This window comes from Procambarus clarkii, chromosome 77 (genome assembly GCF_040958095.1).
Source record: "Procambarus clarkii isolate CNS0578487 chromosome 77, FALCON_Pclarkii_2.0, whole genome shotgun sequence".
In the NCBI taxonomy this organism is placed as follows: Eukaryota; Metazoa; Arthropoda; class Malacostraca; order Decapoda; family Cambaridae; genus Procambarus; species Procambarus clarkii.
The window spans coordinates 17,213,427-17,231,171 of NC_091226.1; the positions used below are offsets into that span (position 1 = coordinate 17,213,427).

The 17,745-nt window shown below is 47.0% G+C and overlaps 1 protein-coding gene across 4 annotated transcripts in view; it reads left to right on the plus strand.

Moving 5' to 3' along the window:
• The window catches only part of Ir25a (ionotropic receptor 25a), a 50,146-nt gene that overhangs the window by 5,746 nt on the left and 26,655 nt on the right, over positions 1–17,745 (plus strand). For all 4 annotated transcript variants that reach the window (XM_045729217.2, XM_045729218.2, XM_069313956.1 and 1 more), the window contains exons 3-8: positions 12,433–12,558; positions 13,804–13,993; positions 14,535–14,677; positions 15,827–15,936; positions 16,045–16,164; positions 16,926–17,107. In XM_045729217.2, coding sequence (XP_045585173.2) covers positions 12,433–12,558; positions 13,804–13,993; positions 14,535–14,677; positions 15,827–15,936; positions 16,045–16,164; positions 16,926–17,107 — 871 coding nt within the window. The remainder of the gene's footprint in view (positions 1–12,432; positions 12,559–13,803; positions 13,994–14,534; positions 14,678–15,826; positions 15,937–16,044; positions 16,165–16,925; positions 17,108–17,745) is intronic.

Below are 17,745 nucleotides of genomic sequence, written 5' to 3' on the forward strand. Positions count from 1 at the left end.
ATCACTGACGAATTTTGTTCGAACCACAACGCTGTAAATGCTTCACCCACGTACTACAAATAATCGCTAACAGAACCTAAACACCTAACCTAACCGATGGCTAAATATGTACAGTATGTTTATATATAAATATATTTATATTTGAGAAAAATCCTATTTTAAATGAACAGCATGTTAAAATGCACGAATGCGTCTTGGGGGTCGACCTCTGGATGGAATGGACTTGCCCCTGGGTCAACCCGTCCTCAGACCATGTGCACCCCAGGGGCATGTGCACCTCAGGGGCATGTGCACCTCAGGGGCATGTGCACCCCAGGATGGAAAATACCCTGCTCTACATATCCCTGTAGATCAATACATATTTGAATTTTATATTTCTATATGTGTGTATTATTGACTAGTGTGTGTGAATATTTTCTCTGCAAGATTTAACACGTGTGGCTGCAACTTTCCATCGGTAACAAAACACGTAGATCATACAATAATGAAAAACACGTTGATAAAACGGTAAAAAAATACATATAGACACCATCAACCCTAATTGAAATTGAAATTGAAATAAGTTTATTGAGGTAAAATACACACAAAGGGATGAGGTAGCTCAAGCTATTCTCACCCCATTCAGTACAACGTGTTAATATATACATAGACACACATCACAAACAATAAACATATTACCAAACATTCTGAGAGGTAAACATATACATTTCCTCCTTCACAAGTAGTATGGTATCAGACGTACACACAAATACTTTTATGACCTAGGTATACTGTATAGACAATTTGCAAGACACCTGCAGATAATTCAACAAAATATTACAATCTTGGTGCAAAATTCTTATATCTCTCAAGAATATCATCAACCTTTCCGTTGTGACACATCCAGGCTATTTGTTCAGGAACAGTCCTTATCTCAGTGTTTCTATATACATTAATCAACGGACAATCAAGAATATAATGGGCAAGGGTGTGAGACCTTAACATACCACATAGTTTACACTTCGTGTCATTACCATGAACATCTATCCCATATTCCCAGTAATATTTGTACCCAAGCCTGAGCCGCATGTACACAGTCACTCCAAGCATTTCTCCTTTTACCATAAGTGAAATGGGTGTTTTGACTCACATACATGTAGTGTTGCATGGTTTGACTTCTCTCATACATTATCTCTCTCCTCTCCACTCCCGCCTGTGCCTGAATATTTCTGATTTTGCTTCTTATTTGTCTCATTGTGAATTCACATTCAACGTCAACTTGTGGTTTTGATGTGGCACGTTTGGCCAAGTCATCCGCCACCTCGTTGAGCACTATTCCAACATGAGACGGAATCCACATGAATTTCACACTATAACCTTTCAGCTGTATCTCAGTTAATCTTCTCTTACAGTCCTCCACTATAGACATGAAGACTGGGTTTCGACTGTTTAAGGACTCCAGTGCTCCTCGGCTATCGACAAATACAAAAACATTTTTGTCGTCATGACGTACTTCCTCCAAACACGCCAGAATGGCCTGCAGTTCAGCTTGTGTGGATGATATATAATTACTAAGCCGGAGTTCAATTATCCTGTCCACAGTCCCAAACTCCGTATAATCCCTTATTAGGACACCACACCCTGCCCTGCCATCTTCCGCCACCGACCCGTCGCAATATACATGTAAACTGTTGCCTCTTGGTAACCGAGATATCATGCTTCCATACAAACACCGTAATTGTCCCGGTTCATGATGAATCTTTTTCACCTTGAGGGGTACAATTTCGACGTCTATTTTCTGTACTATCCAGGGAGCAGACATATTACACTGTCGAGAGGGTTTACAGCAGTCAAGTACGTCGTATTCCCTGAGGTCATGAGCTAATCCTCTCGTATAGCGTGTCTCCCTCAGTTTCCTGGAAGTGTGTACGTCACTCAAGCAGGTCTGAACGCTCTCAAACAGCTTATCCCCTCCTTTTCTCCGCATGAAACGAATAGATACTCTAGTGTTAATGTCACGGACTCTATCACACACACTCTGTAAATTTAATTCCATTCTCATTATTTCAATCATTGCATTTCTTTGACATCCAAGAATAATCCTCATAGCCTCGTTCTGTATCAGCTCTATTTTTTGAATTCTGCCTTGGCCTGTGTAAGACAATACGGGTGCTGCGTAGTCTATCAGGGATCGAACAGTGCTTATGTATAACATCCGCAAGATAGGTACCCCAACACCTTTACCAGAAAAAGCCAGTGCTTTTAGAGGATGCAGACGGGCTTTACATAAGGTGCTGATATGATTTATTTCAGCATTTTTACTCTCACATGTGTATCCAACATACATGCCCAGATACTTGTACTTCTGTACACGGCTCAGTTCCACACCATTTAGAGTAAGTGTTATATTTCTTCGTTTCCTATACTCGTATTTGGTTTTATCTGCATTTATAACTAAGCCTAACTTGTGACAGGTTGTACCAAGTATGTTAAGAGCATCTTGAATTTTGTTCCCAGAAGTGCCTTGTATAAGAATGTCATCAGCATATATGATCGTCGTGACCCCTGGAGGATACATCTCTGATGCTAATCTGTTCATTAATACATTGAATAAGGTGGGACTTAATACTCCCCCTTGTGGGGTACCTAACTGAAACCTCCGTTCCTCAGACATGTATCCCTGGTAATACACCTGACCTTTTCTGCCTTGTAGATAATCCCTTATCCAGTGTAGCAATCTCCCTGTTATTCCCAGATTGGCTAATTCGTATAAGATTACTTCCCCATTGGCTTTATCAAACGCTCCTTGTAGATCAACAAAAACTCTACAATTGTCATCCACATTAGACAAGCACTTTAAGAGACAATCCGCAGTACTTTTGCCTTTGATAAAACCAAAGAGATTACTGGACATGTTATCACCTACAAGGTAGAGTAGCCTATTTAACAAAATCTTTTCCATCATTTTACAAAAGCAGGATATTAAGGAGACAGGTCTGTAGCCTCCGTTTGACTTAGGGATAGGAATGATGACAGCCTCTTTCCATTTTCTTGGTAACTTTCCCTCTCTATAACTCATATTAAACAAATCAAGTAAGGGACTAGGTTTCATACCGGCTAAATAATTAAGAATGTCATACGTTACTCCATCTTTTCCCGGAGCAGTGGAACTGCCACTTTTTATAGCATCCAGTAGCTCATCGTGGGTTATCTCAGTGCATGTTATAGATCTTGTATTTAAGGCACATAAAGTTACTCCATTTCTAATATTTTCCCATGACTCAATGGTGACTCTCGTGTCTGCAGGTAAGGACTCCATACCAGCAGCACTTGCCCATTTATCTACTAACTCATTAGCAACTTTCCCTGGATCTGAGTGAGCAATGAATTTGGTCTTACAACCCCTGACTTTATTTACTGCTCTCCATATGTCTTTAAGGTTCTTAGTATTACCAATGGACTGAGCAAATTCTTGCCAGTATCTGTCCCGCGCCTCCTTCCTCACCTGACTGCATTCCCTAGCCACTTCCAACATTGTATTTTTCTCTTCATCCCTCATTCCATTTTTTAACCATGCTTTATGCGCACTCCGTAGCATTCTCTCCCATCCCTTGACTTGCTGATCATTGGAATATTTAAATTTCTTAGGTCCGTGCGTCTTGCTTCCCCTGCCCCCGTTATTTTCCCTCTGTACTAATTTCTCTATGTTCTCGACCATATCCTCGTAAAAACTATCAACGCAGAGCGGCGTGTAATGTTGATACCAATCTCCCATATTTTGAATAAAGTAATTTTTCATATCTTTATTAATATTTAGCCTTTTCCTTTGAAAGTGGACTTGTTTTTTCCCCAGTGGTTATTCAACGTTCAAGGCAAAGTGGTCACTAAGTAGTTCCCGAACAACCCGAGCCTCCCCCATAATCCCCTGAGAGTTTAAAACGCAGGCATAGTCAAGCCGTCCTCCCCTGATGTGAGTTGGTTCATTGTTTCCCAAGAGACAGGTATCTGGATGATCTTGTAGAAACTGTAACCACTTGACCCCATTAGTATTAATACTACCTACTGTCCCAAGGCTTGTGTGCCGAGCATTAAGGTCCCCAATGACCAGTGAAGGATTAGTATAAATGCAGTCAGGTAAATAGTTAGCGTCGAAGCAGTTCCTGGATACATACAAATTAACTACAATAAATTCCCCTTCCCTTAATGATAATTTAATACAGACACTCTCTATACCTTGCGTTTTTGATGGCGGTTCTACTAACTCTGCTGGTATGGAGTTCTTAACATAAATCGACGTGCCTCTGATGTTATTTGCAGCGAAGAGGTGAAACCCTTTATAACCATTTAATTTCAATAATCCTTCATTCCTATCCCCTGTCTCCTGGAGAGCTACAACATCAATATCATTTCCCATCACATAACAATGAACATCTGTAACCCTGTTTCTCAAACCATTAACATTCCATGACAACACTTTCAGTCTAGGGTGATCCATTATTAATCAATTCATTGCCTAAGTCATCCCCAATAAGTTCACTAAATGATAGCCATACCTTGTATAACATCTCCCACCTCCTCCCAAGTTCACCAGTAAAAGCGACATTGCGATTCTCAAGAGATTTTTTCAGCCCTGAGATGTCCATTATTGGCCCAAATGATTCTTTCATTTTATGTGTAATTATAGGGTTCTTCCTTTCCCTACGACTACCATCATTCACACACACTTCACTTTCCTTCATTTCATCACTCAATATTTCATTTTTGTCCTCAACCACTATATCCTGACTATCCTTCACCGTTTTGTGATTTTCCTTGACCTCCTGAACGTTTAATTTAGCCTCGATGGACTCGATTCTCTGCCCCAGATTTTGGAGGAACTCACCAACTTTTTTAAGTTCAGCCCACACTTCCTTGACCATATTATTATGACCCTCTTTCTGAGCCACAGTAGCCACTTCACTCACCGTTACACTGTCACTGCCGGAGTCCTGAGTGGTGGCGTGGCTGCTTGTTGCTGGAGCCTGCCTAAGTAAAGGTGACTCCTTTACCCACGCATTCGTCCGGTTCACTGGCACTGTTTGGGGCAGACTGTTTTGCTGTGCTCCCGGTGTCTGGGTAAGAGCTCTTGCTTGCTCTGTAACATTCACCGGCCGGAGAACAGCCATACTCGGCCTCTTGCTACACACAGCCGAGCTCGCATTGTGAACACCTCCACAGTTGCAGCATCTGGGAACTATTTTCTCACCCAGATTCAGTCTGTTTCTACACACAGTAGAGAGGTGAGACTTTCCGCAGAAACGACATCGTGGATCATTTTGACAGCTCCAGGATTTATGCCCCCATCTGCAGCATTTCAGGCATATTATGGGCTCTTCCACATACTTTGCTACATGCCTGTAGCCAGCCCCGGTGATGAACACTTTCTCGGGTACGTCGCCTCTCACTAGAGCCACCACCTGACTCCTAGCTTCACCTTTAATAAGGTGACGCTTGGCCCACACAAATCGTTGGTCGTCGAGTATAAACTCGGGGTCCAGAATCTGAGGGTATTTATAGATAATTACCTTCGTCAGCTTCTCGTTCCCCTCCGGTATTTCCATAAGAATTCCATCATATCCTTGCCGGCTAAGAAACGTCACTGCCTCCATAGAACCTACCGTTAAGTAAGGTCTGTTTACACCTTCCTTCAGCAGGGGCTCGAACTTGCGGTGTTCTCTTCCGAGTTTGACGGTCCACAGCAGCTTCTGATGATAGGCCAACGTGCATGAGGCAGGGAAGAGAAGCCTCCATCTCCGCTGACCCTCACCTTCCTCACATCGTTCCGTCCGTTTGTCTGCATCAGTCTCGGCGTCGTTCTTCATTCTCTTATCGTTTCCGTTAAGTGTATTACTGTCCACACTACACCTTGCCTCCTGTCTTCTTCGTTTCTTCTTATTCCTTGTCAGAACTTCTAGATACTCGCCCTCCTCGTCTGACTGGCTGCTTTCAGAGGCCATGTTAATAACGTCGTGAGAAGTAGCCATGTCTTCTGGTGACTGAGTCTCCATCTCAGTACCCAGCATGGGGGGAGGGGGGGGGGGGGAAGGTGCGGAGCAGGTATCTTGACCCGACCGCGTCCCAGGTAAGACTGTGATCAACCCTAAGGGAGCCTGTTGGCCGAGCGGACAGCACACTGGACTTGTGATCCTGTGGTCCCGGGTTCGATCCCGGGCGCCGGCGAGAAACAATGGGCAGTCTCTCTTTCACCCTATGCCCCCTGTTACCTAGCAGTAAAATAGGTACCTGGTTGTTAGTCAGCTGTCACGGGCTGCTTCCTGGGGGTGGAGGCCTGGTCGAGGACCGGGCCGCGGAGACACTAAAGCCCCGAAATCATCTCAAGATAACCTCAAGAAGGGTCCCTGGCACCGATTCTGATGACTTCACGGTACCAGGAGAGCCGTTCACAGTGGCACTAGATCAGTGACCTGGTTGACAGTGCCTGGACAATATCCGTCAAGGATCGTATCGTAGAGGGGGGGGGGGGAGGGATAGTATTAGCCAACTAGGCTCAAGGGTGCCATATGTCTCGGCTCCCTTGTTATTGATCTTCCATGGTGTCCGCGCACCATTAGTGATTTGCATCAGTCCTTGTGGTATCTGGATACCATGAGCAACTTGACCTGAAGCACTACTGGTACCCTAATGGTACGACGGTACCAACTCATAACGTAATGGCCCCTATGATTCCCTTGTTACAACTTATAACAAGATATTACAATGTTTTTATGACATATTAAAACGTTGTTACAACTTGCTATATTGGTTGTCACAATTGCTAGATGGTGAAAGTTGTTAGAATGTTGTAGAAACGTCATAGTTGATCTTGACTGCCAGGGCCGTGATTGGCCGGAGACGTATTGGTTGATGAGCCATAATAATGACTCGATTAGAATAGTTTTATTCCAGTGGCTTCACGGGTCGTTATGTTAATGTGGAGGACACACAACTGATCAGTTATGTTGTTGTGGTTGGCTATTTTTATTGTGGTATTTTTGCAGTAGGGTTATTGTGTAATGGCGCTATATGAACCGTTGTGGTAGTGCTACACTCTGAACCGTTGTGGTGGTTCGACACTCTGAACCGTTGCGGTGGTTCGACACTCTGAACCGTTGTGGTGGTTCGACACTCTGAACCGTTGTGGTGGTTCGACACTCTGAACCGTTGTGGTGGTTCGACACTCTGAACCGTTGTGGTGGTTCGACACTCTGAACCGTTGTGGTGGTTCGACACTCTGAACCGTTGTGGTGGTTCGACACTCTGAACCGTTGCGGTGGTTCGACACTCTGAACCGTTGTGGTGGTTCGACACTCTGAACCGTTGCGGTGGTTCGACACTCTGAACCGTTGCGGTGGTTCGACACTCTGAACCGTTGCGGTGGTTCGACACTCTGAACCGTTGTGGTGGTTCGACACTCTGAACCGTTGTGGTAGAGCCACACAAGCGCCCCTGTTACTAAACTAACCCATACTAAGAACTTTAAAGCGCCAATATTATACAATAAAGCTTTTTCCACCGACCATAACCACAATCTTACCCTCTTGACTATTTAACCGCTTGATCTTTGAGAACTGCTGGAGTGATTGTACTAGCGATGTCGTGGCTCCACCTACACATTTACACGTATGTGTGTGTGTGGGTAGTGTGAGAATAGGTGGGTAACGCGGCCGTGTAACAACGTAATATCCACACAAAGAAGTGGAAGATGGGTATTGATCAGCGTGAAGGAGCAGCCATGAATAATGTATGGCTCTGCCAGGGCTGCAATATAGCCATGGGAAGTCCTAGGTAATGTAACTGGATCTGTATGTGCGTTGGTGTTGGAGATACACTAACGCTCTCCTAGTTGTGTTGGCGGGTTTGAGATTAGGCTCTTTGGTCCCGCCTCTCGACCGTCAATCAACTGGTTCCTGAGCTTATTGGGCTCTTATTGTCTCACTTTCTAGAGCTTGAAACAAGATAAATGTCGAAATGATAGTAGCTTAGGCTATTTAGTCTACATTAGTCTAAGTTAGGCTATCATCTGTACATATTAAACCTGCGTATGGTGTCTGCCTCCATCACATCGCTGCCTAGTGGCTATTAACAAGTCTGGCACAGACAACAAAATAATGGTGTCTAATATCTTCTTGGCTCATTTAGGTACTGGTATTAGTACCTAAATGAGATATACCAGTATACCATGTGTGATATACATACCTGGTATGTATATCACACATACCAGTATACCTATTAGGTATACTGGTATGTGTGAACCTGTGTTAGTGAAATGTTACAAAAGCCTTCGCTACGGATCTTGACCGCCGCCACCTAACATGGTATACCTTGACCGCCGCCACCTAGCATGGTATACAAGTTAGGGACACCGGCCTGTAGGTCCGGAGGCAGAAGGCTATAACCTTGTCCTCTCCAGCAGCACATCGCATTTTGACGACTAATTAATCAACCTGTCTTCTTAAAAAGAACGTCGCTTTTGGCCGTTTGTCAGTATGGCCGAATTTGGACGTAATTTGAAAATGAAAACAAATGAAAATAAATTTGGGATTTTTTTTCAACAATAAGTTAAGGGTCCTCTGATAGGTTAGGTGGGCAGGAAATTCTCATAAAGTTTCAAAACGGTATGAAAAACGTTAATGGAAAGTTTCCTCTTATAGCCTCTGCGCGTACGCCGGACGACTCAAACAGAAAACGGAACAGCACGTCACTTTTGTGAGTCGATTTCATTTCAAATTACGTCCAAATTTGGCCATAGTGCGCATACCAGCGGAAAGTGACGTTATTTTTAAGAGGACGGGTTGAATAAATTACTTACGGCTAAAACATCTTTTTCGATTTGTGGATCCTCGATTAAGTTCGGGCGATTCAGTACATCATTTTTTTGTGACGTTTTGACCACTGGAGAGGACTGGGTGGTGGACACATGATACATGACACTGTGACACAGGGTAGTTCACGGAACACACATTTACAATGTTCAGTTTCTTGAAGAGTAATGAGTGAGTTTCCTCATAACGCCCTGCCTCCCCCCGCCACACGCCCTGCCTCCCCCCGCCACACGCCCTGCCTCCCCCCGCCACACGTCCTGTGGCGGGGATGCACAATGACTGCACAAATATTGAAATAATTTCGCACAAACATAAGATGACATGGCGGGCTAGGTAGGTGGTTTTGTAGAGTGTAAGATCCTCAACCATTGCCCTCTCCCTCCTCCCCCCCCTCTTCTTCCTCCTCCCCTCTTCCTCCTCCTCCCCTCTTCCTCCTCCAACCGGTCGTGTAGCGAGCTAGTTAGACTAGTGTCAGATAATCTGCGACTATGGTATTCGTGGCTAGTGTCTAGATGGGTTAGTGCATTTTGCGCCAAAATGTTGAAGGGTGTTATAGTGGTTGAAGATCTCGAGGCTAAACATGACGATCCACAACACTAGCCCAAGAACCACTGTGTGTTTCTACAGGCCAAGTACAGCCACAAGTATAGTACAGACTTGAAGACAAAATTAGAGAGTACAAGGGAAGTCTTCCCTGGCGCATGTCGGCGCATCTACCTCACGACCGTCGACATTCAAGACAAAGGCGTCTCCACATCCAGGGATAATGGCACCGGTGCGCTCATCAGCTGGATTTTGACCTTTTTGGGAAGACTCAATCACGTGTCTACTCATTTTCTTTTTTTAGATATTAAATTAGTGTGTAATTATGGGGAAATGATCTGTAATAACTGACCCTTCCCAAGGACCATAACAATTTCTTTCTGGTCCGTGGCTTATAATGCCACGATACACTCGGCCTTCACACGGGAGACATCTCCCGTCACGCAGGGTGCAGTCACACCTCCACAGATCTCCAGTATCAGCTCTTGATACTGGTAATGTCTCAAAAGGGCCACCACTTACGGGCTATTCATGCCCGTGCCACCTTTTGGGTGGCTTAATCTTCATCAATCAATCAATCGGCCTTCATTTGTTTAGTGGGCCTTTGGGCCCGCCACACACCCTAGGGTCACGCTGCTCAACTTGTCATATTTCTACCCAGTCGTTTGAGCACCGTATTAACCATTGTGTCGAGGGCAAGCGCATTCTTGTTCCTCATTTAACACATGTCCAACCACTTGGGTCGGACGGTAGAGCGACGGTCTCGTTTCTTGCAGGTCGGCGTTCAATCCCTGACCGTCCAAGTGGTTGGCTACCATTCCTTCACCCCGTCCCATCCCCAATCCTTATCCTCACCCCCTTCCCAGTGTTGACCAGACCACACACTAGAAGTTGAAGGGACGACGACGTTTCGGTCCGTCCTGGACCATTCTCAAGTCGATTGAATCGACTTGAGAATGGTCCAGGACGGACCGAAACGTCGTCGTCCCTTCAACTTCTAGTGTGTGGTCTGGTCAACATACTTCAGCCACGTTATTGTGACTCATCGCCTTCCCAGTGCTATATAGTTGTAATAGCTTGGCGCTTACCCTTGATAGTTCCCTTCCCTTCCTCATTTAACACCTGGTGTGTTAAACGTGCGCAGTAAGGCGATAGTATCAACTACGTTTATTGAGATCGTAAACTACATCTCAAGGATAGAGTAGTTTAGGCCATTTCAACCCTCCAGTTGTAGTAACAGGTGCAGGTAAATCCCGGTGGCACAGTGGTAAAGCAGGTAGTTCCAGGTAGCACGGGCTATGGCGAGCCCGTAGTGGACTTACCTGGCACAGTAGTCCACGCCAATCCTTAACTGTTTGCACTCTTTAACTTAAGGAGTGCGGTTGGCACTCCTGTCCAAGGAGTGCCAACTGAAGCCATGGTCTGGGTTGAGTCTACCCGCCTGCCTCTGGGGTGTGACCAATCGGGGTAGCTAAAGTATTCCTAATCACAGGGTGGCGGCCATTAACACGGCATACTTCGATAAAGTTATTACGTCCATATTCGACCGAACGACGAGCGACCGCCCCCGTGGCTCCGTGCCCCCGTGCCCCCGTGGCTCCGTGCCCCCGTGGCTCCGTGCCCCCGTGGCTCCGTGCCCCATTGGCTCCGTGCCCCCGTGGCTCCGTCCCCTCGCTAGCTGGCAAAAAAGGCGGTCAGCTCCAGGCTCCCATCACAGCTACAACGAGATGAGTCTCGTTGTTGTTATAGATTCAGCTACTCGGAACAAGTTCCAAGTAGCACGGACTATGGTGAACCCGTAACTTACCTGGCACAGGAGCGGGGCAAGAAGCACGGGCTATGGTGAGCCCCGCCCAATGTCGGAAATGTCTCCCGTGGTGATGTCTCGTAATTCCAGTGAGTTTCTAAAGTTCATAGTGACGTGAAATAGGAATTCATTCGCCAGGTCACTGGGGGGGGGGGGAGGGCTGGGGGGTCGACAGAGGGTGTGCAGGGCGCTGCTCATGCTGCTCAAGCTGCTCATGCTGCTCAAGCCACCAGAACATGAGCTGATGAATGAAGTTAAGTAAAAGTTATTGCCAACTTCACCTTTTAAAAATCATAGTTCAGCATTCCGCAACATTACAAATGGTAAATGAAAACTGGTGTGGGATTCGATCTGGAATCTAACAAGTGCCCCCACGGAAGCTGGGGCCACGTGTTTGAGCAGGTGTGGGCACGCGTTTGAGCAGGTGTGGGCACGTGTTTGAGCAGGTGTGTGGTGGAGCCGGAGGTGTGTAAGATAGAGGACTCCAGCATGCCTGTCTGATGAAGCGACAGTTCCCTACATTATTCAACACGTCCACCAGCCACCCAGCTCCACTCATCAATTATTGGTGTGTGTATACTTGCGTAGGTGTGCTTGTGAGGGTTGAGCTTCAGCTCTGTTCCCGCCTCTCAACTCTCAATCTACTGGTGTAGAGGTTCCTGAGCCTAGAGTTATATTATAGCTACGTATGAAACTGCATGGAGTCTGCCTCCACCACATCACTGCCTAATGAATTGCTGCTGTTCCTGTTCCTCCTCCTGCTGCTCTTTCTCCTCGTCCTCCTCCCCCTTCTTCTTTCTTCTCTCTTCTTTTTTCTTCTTATTTTCTTCCTTCCATTGGTGTTGGTGGTTACATTGGTGGTGAGTTGGTACAGTGTGTGTGTGTGTGTGGGGGGGGGTTACAGGGGTGTTGATGGTACAGGTGTAAACACCAGTGTGTGTGGTTACAGTGGTGTTGATGGTACAGGTGTAAACACCAGTGTGTGTGGTTACAGTGGTGTTGATGGTACAGGTGTAAACACCAGTGTGTGTGGTTACAGTGGTGTTGATGGTACAGGTGTAAACACCAGTGTGTGTGTGTGTGTGGTTACAGTGGTTACAGTGGTGTTGATGGTACAGGTGTAAACACCAGTGTGTGTGTGTGTGGTTACAGTGGTGTTGATGGTACAGGTGTAAACACCAGTGTGTGTGGTTACAGTGGTGTTGATGGTACAGGTGTAAACACCAGTGTGTGTGGTTACAGTGGTGCTGCGGGAGGAGGGAAACGCCCCAGCGGAACAGGGACTTAAAGCAGCCATCGACTACCTGAAGAAGAACCAGGCAGAGGGCGTGGTGGTCGACCGTATGGACGTGATGGTCATCAAGAAAGGTACAGGCAGCTAGTATTGACCCCACACAGTAACTGCCCCACACTCACCAAGGTCAGGAGCCTAATTCACGTAGCAGTTACGCAAGCACTTACGAACGTGTACATCTTTCCTCAATCTTTGACGGCTTTGGTTACATTTATTAAACAGTTTACAAGCATGAAAACTTGCCAATCAACTGTTGTTATTGTTATAAACAGCCTCCTGGTGCTTCGGAGCTCATTAACTGTTTAATAATTGTAAACAAAGCCGCCAAAGATTGAGAGAAGATGGACAGGTTCGTAAGTGCTTGCGTAACTGCTTCGTGAATCTGGCCCCAGGTCATCAAAGTAGTCAATGATCAGGGCTAGTCGAGGCGGACTTTTAACAATCATTAACTAACCCTCTGCTTCCGTACACTCCTGCTGAAGATGGTTTGATTTGTAGCTTATTATGGGTCCCGGGGTATTGGTAAGTTTCTTGCATTTGCGAACCACCCTGTTGACACTGGAGATAGCTTATCTGCTTAATCACCTATTAAACACAGACGGCTTGTATAATCAGATAGTCTAGTAGGCCGAGCGGACAGCACACTGGTCTTGTGATCCTGTGGTCCAGGGTTCGATCCCGGGCGCCAGCGAGAAACGATGGGCAGAGTTTCTTTCACCCTATGCCCCTGTTACCTAGCAGTAAAATAGGTACCTGGGTGTTAGTCAGCTGTCACGGGCTGCTTCCTGGGGGTGGAGGCCTGGTCGAGGACCGGGCCGCGGGGACACTAAAGCCCCGAAATCATCTCAAGATAACGTCAAGAAGCTAAGCCACTAAGGCAAACATGTCCAGATTGGCACTCCTCTCATGCCTTCCTCTCCTAGAGCTTTCAATATTCTTTCTCTGCCTATTTATAATGTAATATTTTTATTATTCTCACTTATCGCTTTAATTTTGCTTTTCAATGTATTTCGGTGATTCGCTTTTTAACTTTTCCAAAATACTTCATCACTGTTTTCTTCATGGTTCTTCCTTCACTCTTATTACTGCTCGACTAATCTTTTGCAATCATATACGGCTTCTTTCATATCTGCCGACCAACAGAGACCAATACCCGAGACCTGCCCGAAACGCTTTGCGTAATAGTGGCTTTAGGCATTGTATGTACCAGCTCTATCTATAAATCCATCAACTTTTGTATCTCGTATGTACTTTACCTGAATAAATATTTGTATTTGTAATACTAACCTCAGTTATTACTTCTGGCGGCGGCGTTGCAGGCAGCGACATCGAGGGCACGGTCAACGCGACCTGCGACCTGATGGACGGAGCCATCACCGCTAGTAAGCCGCCACACATCATCCTCGACATGACCACCACAGGCATGATGGCCGAGACGGCCAAGAGCTTCACCCGGGCCCTGGCTCTTCCCACCTTCTCCGCCTCCTATGGCCAGGAGGGTGACATTAGGTACTGACGGGCTTCAAACTCCTGGGAGGGAGGGAATGAAGGTGTGTGGGAGATGGAGTGAGAGAGAAGGTGGGTTTGAGAAGGAAGGAAGGAGGAAGGGAGGGTGATTGAGTGAAAGAAGTAGGGAATGAAGGTGGATGGATGAGAAATGAAGAGGGAAGGAAGTAACGAGTGTGACTGGGAGGGATGTTGATTGCGAGTCCAGGAAGAGAAGAGAGAATATTGATCGTGACTGATCAACAACAGATTCCAACAAAAAACACAAATTTCGAACTAGCTGTCAGGGATACATATCCTGCTGCCACTCCCAGAGATGACGATGTAAACCGTAGGTCAGTCCACGGGTGAGGACCTCACAGGAGGCTTGTATATGGTGCCAGGGGATGCCAGTGCCATTGTTCATGCGTCTCTGTGAACGTGTTAACTTACAGTGTGCGTGCCTGGATGTACAATGTGCATGCCTGGATGTGCAATGTGCGTGCCTGGATGTACAATGTGCGTGCCTGGATGTGCCTGCTAGCGTGTGGTTGTGACCCCTCAGGGAGTGGCGGACGTTGACATCCAACGAAAGCAAGTACCTGGTGCAGCTGATGCCGCCTGGTGACATCATCGTCCAGGCCATCAGAGACATCGTCCGCACTCAGAACATCACTAATGCTGGCATCATCTACGACGACACCTTCGGTACGTGTCTTAGCGCACTCCTTCCGGTACGTGTCTTGGCGCACTCCTTCCGGTACGTGTCTTAGCGCACTCCTTCCGGTACGTGTCTTGGCGCACTCCTTCCGGTACGTGTCTTGGCGCACTCCTTCCGGTACGTGTCTTGGCGCACTCCTTCCGGTACGTGTCTTGGCGCACTCCTTCCGGTACGTGTCTTGGCGCACTCCTTCCGGTACGTGTCTTGGCGCACTCCTTCCGGTACGTGTCTTGGCGCACTCCTTCCGGTACGTGTCTTGGCGCACTCCTTCCGGTACGTGTCTTGGCGCACTCCTTCCGGTACGTGTCTTGGCGCACTCCTTCCGGTACGTGTCTTGGCGCACTCCTTCCGGTACGTGTCTTGGCGCACTCCTTCCGGTACGTGTCTTGGCGCACTCCTTCCGGTACGTGTCTTGGCGCACTCCTTCCGGTACGTGTCTTGGCGCACTCCTTCCGGTACGTGTCTTGGCGCACTCCTTCCGGTACGTGTCTTGGCGCACTCCTTCCGGTACGTGTCTTGGCGCACTCCTTCCGGTACGTGTCTTGGCGCACTCCTTCCGGTACGTGTCTTGGCGCACTCCTTCCGGTACGTGTCTTGGCGCACTCCTTCCGGTACGTGTCTTGGCGCACTCCTTCCGGTACGTGTCTTGGCGCACTCCTTCCGGTACGTGTCTTGGCGCGCTCCTCCGGTACGTGTCTTGGCGCGCTCCTCCGGTACGTGTCTTGGTGCACTCCTCCGGTACGAGTCTTGGTGCACTCCTTCGGTATGTGTCTGTGCGCACTCCTTCGGTACGTGTCTTGGCGCACTCCTCCGGTACGTGTATCAGCACATTATGGCGACAGCTCTTGACACTTACTGCTATTATTATGAGGTATATTCGCTATTAGTAGCATAATTTTTAATACTACATCTGCGTATAATTGTCTTCCCTCCCATCATCTCTCCAACCTGCCCCTTTCCCATGTCTCCTACCTCCACCTTCCGATGACCCCTTCCCTCTGTTGATCATTCCCCCCCCCACCACTAATTCCTCTGTCCTTGATCATACATTCCCTGTCCAACCACTACTTACACCTCCATATTACCTGCCGCCACCCTCCTCCTTATCTCTCTCTCACCTCTATCTTCCCTCACAGTGATGGAGCACAAGTACAAGTCGCTACTGATGAACCTCCCGTGTCGACACATTATGACGATGGTGGAGGCCACGGACAACTTGGTGCGCAACCAGACCATGAGGCTCAAGGCAAGTCCTCTCTCTCACTCCCTCTAACATGTTATAAAATCTGGCTGCAATACTTAACGTTACAAGGTCCCTTGTGAGAGGATTGTCCCTCATTCTTCTCTCTCACAGAATGCAGACATCGTTAACTTTTTCGCTGTGGGACGACAGAAGACCATCAGTAGAATCCTTGATGCTGCCACAGCTAATGGAATGTTCGGGCGGAAGTATGCCTGGTATGCTGTGTCAAAGGTATATGGTCTATCTACTTGGGTACAATCTATTGTTTAGACCAAATCCCGTGCATTACTAAGTAAAACTGTTGAGCCTACGCTCCAAGTTCTATAATATAATTATATCTGTGAATAGAAATATCTTTTTTGTTCTTATCTTTCCCGAGATCAGTGCATAATTTTTCATATTACTAAGAAAATTTTGTTTGAAATTTGTATTTACAAATTGTTTGCCATTCATAGCTGGTGGGCAGAACCGAACTGAGTTATTGATGTGGATGAGAGTTCGAGTATAACCTGTACCTGTAGTGTACCAGTCATCAGTCTCGAGCATTCTGCATTGCAAGCCCGGTCTGACTCTTGCTAGTCGTGTATAGTAGTAGGCAGTCTCAGTAGGCAATCAGTCTCAGGAGACTATGGAGTTGTGCTCTGGTTGTCGGTCTGGAGTGGCCTCACCAGGGCGCAAAGCCCGGTAGGTTGATTCGGGGGAGAAGCTGTTACCCAGGCAGCAGGCCCCCCCTCTCCTCGGCGCTGAAAGTCGCCAATGAAAAGGCATACGCCAATACGATTGGTTCCAGCGCCGTCGCAGAGGGGGGACCTGCTGCCTGGGTAACAGCAGTCTTGTATAACTTAGTCTGAAAGGTAGTTTGTTGCCTGCTTGGAGGAGTTGTAGCCACACATCCTCTGCTGACTGCCTGGAGGCATGGCAGGATCAGTGTCTCCGTTGTCCCGGGTTCCGTACTAAGCTGGAGGTCTCGGGTACTGTTGTTACTCCTTCAGGACGACGACGACGTGCAGTGTGGGTGTGAGAACGCCACGGTGGTGTATCTGCGGCCTCGCGCCAGCGCCGACACCCGCGGCAGACTCGCCATGCTCCAGAAGGACTTCCAGCTCACAGCCACGCCGGAGATCGACTCTGCTTTCTACTTCGACTACGCCATCAGGGGCATCAAGGCAGCAGGGTGAGTCGTCTCCAGCGGCGTCGACTCTTGCTTCATGAATATATGAAAATCACTTAATTTCTAGGTAGAGAGGACGTTTGTGTTTTGCATACGAAATAGAAAGTTTTATATTTGTAAATATTCTAACGTATATATGAAATCCAATACCAAATTCCATGTCACAACCTTCCCGATCCTTCACGACCGTCCTCTATCCTCCACCACTGTAACCAACTTCAATAAATAATGTTTATCAATAAACTACATAAGAAAAACTAACTTTTGTTATGTAGAAAATATGCTGAATAACTTAATGAGGTGGTATTTAGCGAAGATAATTATCAGGGGGAAAGCACCAAGCCATTAAGACTATATAGCACTGGGAAGGGGTCAGGATAAGGATTTGGGATGGGACAGGGGGACGGAATGGTGCCCAACCACTTGGATAGTTGGGGATTGAACGCCGACCTGCATGAAGCGAGACCGTCGCTCTACCGTCCACCCCAAGTAGTTGGACTGGTATTTAGCAAGAGTGGAATGATATATTTTGCCATTTCATGGAGGGAAGGGAAGGGGAACAGGTCAACCGCCCCCTTATTCCCAGCGTTGCTCGGGTCTGTCAAGCATCTGTCCATCTATCCATCCAACCATATATCGAT